This window comes from Morus notabilis, unplaced genomic scaffold (assembly GCF_000414095.1).
Source record: "Morus notabilis unplaced genomic scaffold, ASM41409v2 Scaffold1372, whole genome shotgun sequence".
Lineage (NCBI taxonomy): Eukaryota > Viridiplantae > Streptophyta > Magnoliopsida > Rosales > Moraceae > Morus > Morus notabilis.
This window is the reverse complement of record NW_010361271.1, coordinates 151,230-159,914: the sequence shown is the minus strand read 5'-3', so window position 1 is coordinate 159,914 and position 8,685 is coordinate 151,230. Positions and strand designations below refer to the sequence as shown.

Sequence of the window (8,685 nt, the reverse complement as noted above, 5' to 3'; positions counted from 1 at the left end):
ACAGATTCAAATTTTACTACAATAAAAAGCTCTAAAAAAGAGTCACATTTAACTTTTTTACTATAGTAAAAAATTCACATAAAATAACATCTCAACTCGAATTAAAAACTTAATTCAACAAACTAAACGTGCTTGAAGAATTTCAGTCGCGAATATTAGGGCAAATAAACTCATGTTATACAACAAATGGGGCTCTCCAACCCCACTACTTAAATTAAAAAAAATGAAAGAACATTGCTATTAAAGTTTAAAGAGGAGGATAACAAATACAACTAGGGTCTAATGAAACCAGCTGTGCGACTGTCTGAAAAAGGTGCCTCTCGATGATTGACAGTCAAATTTAATGCAAATGAAAATGATTTAAGCCTCAATAATATATCCTCAAGTCATTCTTATCCTTTAGGCATTCAAAGCCACATTATCATTGGAACCGTAGTAAAGAAACCACAACATTGATGCCAAAATTTTCATAAACCTTTGGCCGTCAAAAACTTTTGTACATAATGTCATTGGGGATTCTGTAATATCTTTGATACCTCACTTCCGCATTTTGCGGACCGTCAAAATTTTCTTCTTCCAAGACAAAAACTCATAAAGCACTTACAATTTCCATTCAAATTTTAACTCAACTTTTACTTATTTGAAAGTTGGATCCCACAAATCACAACCAGAGCTTCCAAACTAAGGATCAGTGGGAAAGATAAGACGTGACGGTTTTGTTGAAGTTGATAAAAACTTCCATTAAGCTCCACTTTGAGCTGAGAAATGCGGTGTTCGGCCCAGCGGGATCACCAGATCCTTCATGACCTCGTACTCTTCTGCACTTATTTGAGCACTATCCAGCACCTACTTATTCAACACCATCCATTAGAACGAGCTTAACATAAAATTCTAAAATGGAAGAGAGCAACCAATACAATGAAATCGAGATTCAATCTTAGCGAGGTTAACGAATGAAATACACAAGTAATTCAACAATACAAAGATAGCCTTTAATTCTTGGGGTCTCACCTTGTGAAACAATACCCTTCTATACATCATGTGTGGGGTAAGCGCAGGGAGTCTATAAACTGAGAGAGCCTCAAGAAACAGAAGGATAATTACTTGCCACTGTTTCATTCTGAATGGCGGTAGTGCGTCAACAAATGACATTGTGTCCAACAAACGTCCCTGTAAATAGACTTTACCGTCAGAGTCCATCAATCATAAATAATCCCACTAAAAAAAAAAAAAAAAGCAAAGAAAGAAAGAAAGAAACAAACACCTAGCATAAGCGTCCACAGCAAGCTCTAAATTCTTTTAAAACTCTTAACCAAACGGTCCAAAATTCTTGTTCACAGATAAGTAAATACAAGAAGCCAGAACAAACATATCTTCACTTTCATGGTTTGGCAAAGCCTAAAACAATGGTCTATCAAAGTAAAGCATCTAACTTCTGAGTGATAATTCAAACGTAAGGCACAAATCGGATAAGGTTAAATCCATTAAGTTGAAATAAAATGGAAAGGTTTTTACATCAATACCATTCCTTGCTCCAAACTAGATATTGGTGTTGACAGCCTGAGATCAGCTACAAGTCCAGGTAAAGCCCGAGCAAGAGAACCAGCCAGAGTTTGCTTGATTTCAGAAGAACGACCATCTCCGAAGACAATCTTCTCTGGATACTCCCTCCCGTTAACCACTGCATACTCTTCATGAAGGCTTTCATCCCTCCCATATATATAAGCCAAAGTCGATGACGTCGTCCATGTAAAGAGTGCATTCCACATTTTTGCAAAAGGGGATAACTGAAAGGCGGTAGTTGAAAGGCATAAGAGAAAGAATATAACGAAAATCATGGGACCATAGTAGCAAAATATAAAATAGTATGATAATGTTACTATAGAAATTACAGTTAAACTAAAATCCTCCGGTGGTGCATCAAACCAAGAATCTTCAGGGTCAAACAGATCAGAATGTTGAGATCCAGGCTTTTTTGGCCATTTGATCGGAGCTTGTTCTGGTTCAGATGTCTCATCATCATCATCCTCCTCCATAGGCTCTCCTTCATCCCCATTCTCTGGACGCGGCAATATAATTATTCCAGCTTCAGACACTGCATAGCAGTTCAAGGAACACACACAAATAGTATATTTGAGTCATGAGACACAAAAACTACATAACCCACAAAAAGCATACTTAAACCATACAATTACGTACTGGCATCATTAACTTCAAGTTCTTCTGAAGCAACAGCTTCGGATGCCTCATCCAATGCTCTTGCACATGCCTCCGCTGATGCAAAGCGAAACGTATCATCATTTTCTCCCGTGTCCGCATTGCACAGCATATCAGCAGCTTCTTTTGCATCTTCTATTTCTCTAACCTCACAAACATCTATACTCTTGCTGCTATCACCTTTTTCATCTGCCCAGATAACGGATTGACCAGCTTTCATTTTCCCTGAAGATGTAAAGGACACTCCGTTCTTATTCTCTACCACAGAGGGGTCTTCTTTCATATCTTCGATTTCTCTAATCTCGCAAAGCTTTCTTCCCCCAGAACTGTCGGTTTTCTCATCAGCCCAGGTAACAGTGCGACTCAGTTTCTTTTTCCTAGAAGGTTTAAGAGAGGATTTAATGGATGCTTCAGTACATTTCTCCGCCTTATCATCATGGGATTCCTCTTCTGCTCTTGCAGAGCTTAAACACGAACCCGCACGTAGGGAAGAAGTCACGTCTTCAAAGACAAGCCCGACTCTCGAGACATTACTCGCGGGAGCATATGATGTTTCCAATACAGCGAACTCATTCCCCATAGCTTTTTTAGCCAAAATTTCTTCTTGTTCTCTTACCTTAGAATCAAGACCAGTCTTTTTTAAACTCGATGGTGTTTTCGACACAGTATATTCATCTTCAGTGATAATGGTACTCACGAAATCCATGTCATTGATAAGAACTGTATTGTTAGCTTTTGACCCTGCAATACACAATCCTATCTCACTCTCATAGCCACATACCAAGAACAAAAAAAAAAAAAAAAAAACCACGAGACTACTAAAAAAAGAAAGTCTTCCATTCCATTCAATTCCATTTTCTCAGCAACCAAACAAAACCAACAGAATATGTAGTTGAGCTGCACTAAACTCACATAAAATGCGATATTTTAAATATAAAAATACCTCGCTTCGGACTCTTCGAACCTAATTCCTTGGGCTTCCGCTCTCTCTGCAGCACATAACCTTCAATCGCATTGGACGGACCAGCCCACTGCTCCAAACTCACGTCCCCAACGCAATTCTCCGTCTTCTCCTCAATCTTCAGCTTCGAAAATCCCAAATCCCTGTCCTTTCCGAACCCCAATTCCCGTTCCAATCCCGAATAATCCTCAAACATCCTAAGAACCGCGTCGATCCTCGCCGAATCGAGAACCGCACACCTCTCGTCCTTCAAACTCGCCGCGAAAGTTCTCGAATTGATTACGCAATCCGAGGAACAGTACATGTAGGTCTCGTGGAGGTCGTAGACCTTGTGCTCCTTGAGCGAAATCCGGTACCGGCCCTTGCGGGGGCGGTCGGAGGGGAGGGGATTAGGGCAGAGGGGGTAGCCGCAGAGGTTGGCGATGGATCGCTCCGTAACGACGTCGTTGTAGTCGGAGCGGGACATGATTGAGCCGGCGGCGAAGAGCTGGTCCTCGCCGTGAAGGCCTTGGAGGAGGGAGAGCTGGAGCCTGTACACCGTGTCCTTGACGGAGATTGGTGGCGGTTGGTTCTTCGCCATTGAAGAGAATCGAAGAAGACAATTCGTAGTCTGTTAGGGCTTCCAGTTCCAAGAATTTTGGGAATTTTCGATTTGAATCTTCAGTAATGTTCTTCAGCGCTTGGACAAATATATCTGTGCAAGGTTTGCTTGGGTCGGTGTACTGACAAACATCGTGCTTTTTTTATTTTAAATGCAATTTGCCCCTAAACTTTGCATTATTCTGCCAAAGTGCGCCTTTTGTTTAAAGGACACTATTATGTTTTGATGTCATCTTTTTAAGCGGATATTTTTATTCGGAAACAAACTTTTTTATTTATTTGGAAACTTTCTAAATTAAAAACTTGGTTTGGTCCGTAAAAACCTTTCAATGAGCTTGTTTGTTACTTATGCGGTCTCTTTATTTATAACAATCAACACTTATATCTAAAACTAAAAAAAGTCGTGTTTAAAATATAAATTTAAAATTTCGACAATACTCAAATTCAACTTAAACGATCATTTCCAAAAAAAAAAAAAAAAAAAAAAAAAAAAAAATTCAACTTGAAAGATCTCGATCAGTTAATCCAACCATAAAAACGATTGAAATATTTATGTTACTTTTATTTAAATAGTGATAAACGTGACATAATCTATTCCGTCCAAATTTTAAGTTTTAAACATTTACGATCCTTTCTTTAATACTTTCTCACAATACCACATTAAACTCTCTCTTTTTTCCTCGTCAACCGCTTTCTCACACGTCCACCTTCGCTCTCAATCTCTCTCTCTCCCTTTTCTTCTCTCTCTCTCTCTCTCTCTCTCTCTCTCTCTTTCCTTTTGTTATAAATGCCAACAAACGGAATGTTCTTGATTTTTGTAGTCTAATTAACATATGTTATTGACAATAGGTCCTCGAAGCTTACAGAAGGATTTTTAATATTAAGTATACTATATAACCTGCAATTTCAACAAACAGAAACAGCCAGAAACTGAACAAAAAGAAGAAGTTACAAAAACAAGAAAGAAAATTAAAGATGACGATTTTACTTGGTTCAGATTTAAAATTCTACGTCCAAGGCAGGGAATTTCTTCCCTAGTCTGAATCCACTATCTTGGTGTCTTTTACACTCAATCTCTCAGAACATAAGCAGCTTTGTACAACAAGAAGCAACTCTCAGTTTCTCACCAATTCTCAGGAAACATTCACTTCCCAAAACCCCAGTACAAAACCCAGAATTTCACCTATCTGTAAACTTTTATCTCAGAAAGATTACGAAAACGCTAATTAATTAAACAATTAGCTAAGACATCTATTTATACACAACTTGTACCAATCAGGTCTTGACAGGTCTTTTAATTAGTTCCACCACCTACTCTAAGCTGCAGTCTTAGCACAATGGTTATAGACCAACTTAAACTGCCTTAACCAATCAACTTGAGACACTTGTACTCCAGTCAACTACGTCAGAAGAAGCCTTAGCAAGTTCAAAGCTTCCGTGAACTTGCTAACTGGAATTACTTTAGTGAGCATATCAGCGGGAGTAATGTCTGTAGAAGCCTTCTAGAAATGATGTCTCTTACAAAATGTAGCCTCACATCGATATGCTTAAGTCCTTTTAATGAAATACACTGTTTTTAGTTTAGTGTATTGCACTTTGTGAATCACAATTTATAACCATAGAGCCTTGGACTAATCCCAAGTTCACTGACAAAACCTTTCGACCATAAAGCTTCCTTTACAGCATTTGTCAAATGTAATATACTCGGCTTCAGTTGATGATAATGCAACCACATGTTGCTGGCTGGATTTCCAGCTCACAGTTTTGCTTCCTAAAGTAAACACATAACCAAATAGTGATCTTCTTTTATCAAGATCTCCGGCAAAATCCGAATCACAATATCCAACCACTTTGTAAGTTGAATCTTCATCTTCATCTTCATTCCTGGTATAAACCAGTCTCAAACATGAAGTCCCTTTGAGATATCTCGAAAGCCATTTTGATGTCTACCAATGTGTTCTCCCTTGTTTGCTCATAAACCTGCTGATAAGATGTGATGCCCAGATTTCTCACATACTAGTTGGCCAATACATTGCATGATTTTATATTTATATGCATATGTTTGATATGTCATCAAGGTGCATGATCAGGTTGATAATGTGCATTTAGTGTTAAATGTGTATATTGTATTCATAAGTTATAGGTTTCCTTCAAGGTGAATCAGGTAAGTGGGAATGAAGGAAAAGAAGTTTAAGGATGATTTCATATAAAACTTGATAGGTAATGGAGCTCAAATATTTTAAAAGTACAAAAAACTGAGTAAAAACGGTCAACTTTAGATGTAACAGGAAGGTTTAGTATGCGTTTTATTGGGTGAATAGACCATAATATAGTAAGGGACATTATATAATGAGTATATAAGTGGGTAAGATTGATTACGAATGGTTGATGTGAGTTTCACATGAATTATAGGGTGAGACTACTTTAGAAATCCTAATTTGACACAATTTTCAACGTTTGGGCTTTCGAGCCTAGATTAGGGCTTTTGGCGGATATTGTTGCTTTAGAAGTTCATTAAGGCATGTTTTATAATGCATGGAAGGTTTTAAAAATATTGGTGTAAAGTTTTGATTATGAATGATTTAAGATTTGTAGATGATAACATACAAGAAATCGGTACGAGTACATACGCTTGATTTGGTAAGAAAAATGATAGGTTATGACTTAAGGTGTACTTGGGCTTTTTTATAAGTGTTTTACACTTGAAAGAAATAAGTTAGCTACTAGAAATTTGACACAAGGGCAGCTTAGGTGAGAGTACTTCATGGTGAAGTACTTAAGGTGGTTGCTAGGTTGTTTAAAAAGTTTGTTAAGCAAGTAGCTCAAGCTATCAGCCCTAAAAACTCTAAGTCCGACTCTCCAACCTCTGAAAACTCCATTTCCATTAAGGCTCAAGTGAGGATAAGAGAAATCTTTGGTGGTTTAGTAAGTTTTGGGTGCTTAATTGCAAGAAAACTCAAACAGGGCTAAGGTAAGCCACTGTTTAGGTATTCAGTACTGTTTCGTTCTGTTCAGGGGGTTTTCCTTTGAATTTGACTATAATATTTGAACCACATGGTCTCTTATATGTCCGGAGGATCTCCATAAAAGGGTATAATCAAATTCCATAGGAAAGTGGTGGTTTGAGGTTCATTTGTGGAAGCTATCCAGAAACAGGACTGTTTCAAAACCGGTTCAGGTTTTGTGACATCCCTTTTATACCATCTCCTTCCAAGCCTTTCTTACTATTAATCCTAAGGGTGTGCCACAATAACTAACCTTCACTTGTCACTTATGTGAAAACTATGGTGTTTTAATTTTTGTTTCCTAATACTGCAATATGACCCCTAAATACGAAAATTCTTACAATCTTGCCCCCCAAAGCCTTGCAATTTAATCCTTAAATTCCTTTGTCATTTCTCTTACAATTCCTTCATACAAAATTAATACAAAAGTTTAAGCCCGAAAATCGGGACGTTACAATTCCCTATAACATATAAAAGTTTCGTCCTCGAAACTTAAAACAGAACCGGGAAGTTCTTTCTCATATCCTCTTCTAACTCCCAAGTTGCTTCTTCGACTGTATGATTTCTCCAAAGGACCTTCACAAGTGGGATGGTCTTGTTCTGCAATTCCTTCTTTTTTCTGTCCAGAATTTTTATAGGTTGTTCTTGATAAGATAGTTCTGGATCCACGCCTATCGTTTCATAACTCAACACATGAGATGGTTCCCACAAATATTTCCATAGCATGGACACATGGAACACATCATGCACTCCAGACAGCCTCGGTGGAAGGGCTAGTCTATATGCAGCTTCTCCTATGCGCTTAATAATCTCAAAGGGCTCAATGTACCTAGGGCTTAATTTACCCTTCTTTCCAAATCTCATTACTCCTCGAACTGGTGCAACTTTCAGAAATACCTTGTCGCATATTCCAAATTCCAGTGGTCATTGTCTTCTATCCACATACTTCTTTTGTCGATCTTGAGAGACTTTCAATCTTTCTTTGATTTTCTTGATAACTTCATTGGCTTGGTCCACAAGTTCTGGACCAAAATATCCGCGCTCTCCTGCTTCATGCTAGTGTATCGGTGAACGACATCTACGACCATACAAAACTTCATACGGAGCAGCTTTGATAGACTCCTGGTAGCTGTTATTATAAGAAAACTCAATCAGAGGAAGATATCTACTCCACGATCCCTGGAAGTCTAACACGCAAGCTCTTAACATGTCTTCCAAGGTCTGATTAGTACGTTCCGTTTGACCGTCTATCTGAGGATGCATCGCGGTACTGAACTTCAATCTTGTCCCAAGGCCTTCTTGTAACTTCTTCCAGAATGTCGATGTTGTTGGAAAATTAATGGCATCGAGTGCGCAACGGAATTTAAAAATTTTAATCAACGTCAAAGCCAAACAAGAACATGTTCATGATGCTATATAACATAAATACTAAAGATCTAAAACATACCTTTTGAGATTTCAGGAAACTACACGTCTGACAGATCTAAGCGTTCCAAATAGCAACCGGAAGAGCCTCAACCAACTGGTCTTCTTTGCTATTCTCGTTTCCACAATCGGTGTGCGGGTGGGCACACGTCGTTTAATCTCCTCTAGGTATTCTTGATCTCCTTCCAATCATAAGAGAGCCAAATAAAAAATTATTCTTGAGAATTAAACAATTTTTCCTCTCAGGAATCTTTTATCAATAGCCTCCAAAAAGTCTCTCAAGTGATCTCATGAGTAATGTGACTTAATAGGCTATTTATAGTGTTTAGGAAGTCATACTTCCGTAACAATTAGGTTTCCCAAAGTTCTAATCGCATCCAGAGTCAATTTTGCCATGTCATCATGCATTTTACGTTACAACCGGTCGACCGGTGACAGAGACGTTATAACTCACCGGTCAACCTGTCTTCACTAACC

At 38.2% G+C, this 8,685-nt stretch overlaps 1 protein-coding gene across 2 annotated transcripts; it reads right to left on the bottom strand.

Annotated features, from left to right (window-relative positions):
- Window positions 1-245: 245 nt before the first annotated feature.
- On the bottom strand, window positions 246-3,907 carry LOC21389457 (putative RNA polymerase II subunit B1 CTD phosphatase RPAP2 homolog). 2 transcript variants are annotated; one of them, XM_010099025.2, is made up of 6 exons: window positions 3,161-3,906; window positions 2,200-2,958; window positions 1,893-2,095; window positions 1,524-1,787; window positions 1,012-1,170; window positions 246-846 (listed from the first exon to the last, which is right to left on the bottom strand). In XM_010099025.2, the coding sequence occupies exons 1-6, from the start codon at window positions 3,756-3,758 to the stop codon at window positions 742-744; spliced, it is 2,088 nt and encodes a 695-aa protein (XP_010097327.1). In that variant the 5' UTR covers window positions 3,759-3,906; the 3' UTR covers window positions 246-741. The 2 variants fall into 2 exon arrangements, with proteins under 2 accessions (XP_010097327.1, XP_024021958.1); XM_024166190.1 differs by lacking the exon at window positions 246-846 and having other exon boundaries at window positions 1,026-1,170; window positions 1,516-1,787; window positions 3,161-3,907.
- Between the last annotated feature and the right edge of the window lie 4,778 nt (window positions 3,908-8,685).

Bases quoted from the DNA above. Each gene is read 5' to 3' on its own strand.
- LOC21389457 (XM_010099025.2), bottom strand. From the start codon at position 3,758: ATGGCGAAGAACCAACCGCCACCAATCTCCGTCAAGGACACGGTGTAC. The intron at 1,171-1,523 runs GTATTGATGTAA...GTCTATTTACAG, and splicing joins CTAGTTTGGAGCAAGGAATG to GGACGTTTGTTGGACACAAT. The intron at 847-1,011 runs GTGAGACCCCAA...TTGAATAAGTAG, and splicing joins GAAGGGTATTGTTTCACAAG to GTGCTGGATAGTGCTCAAAT.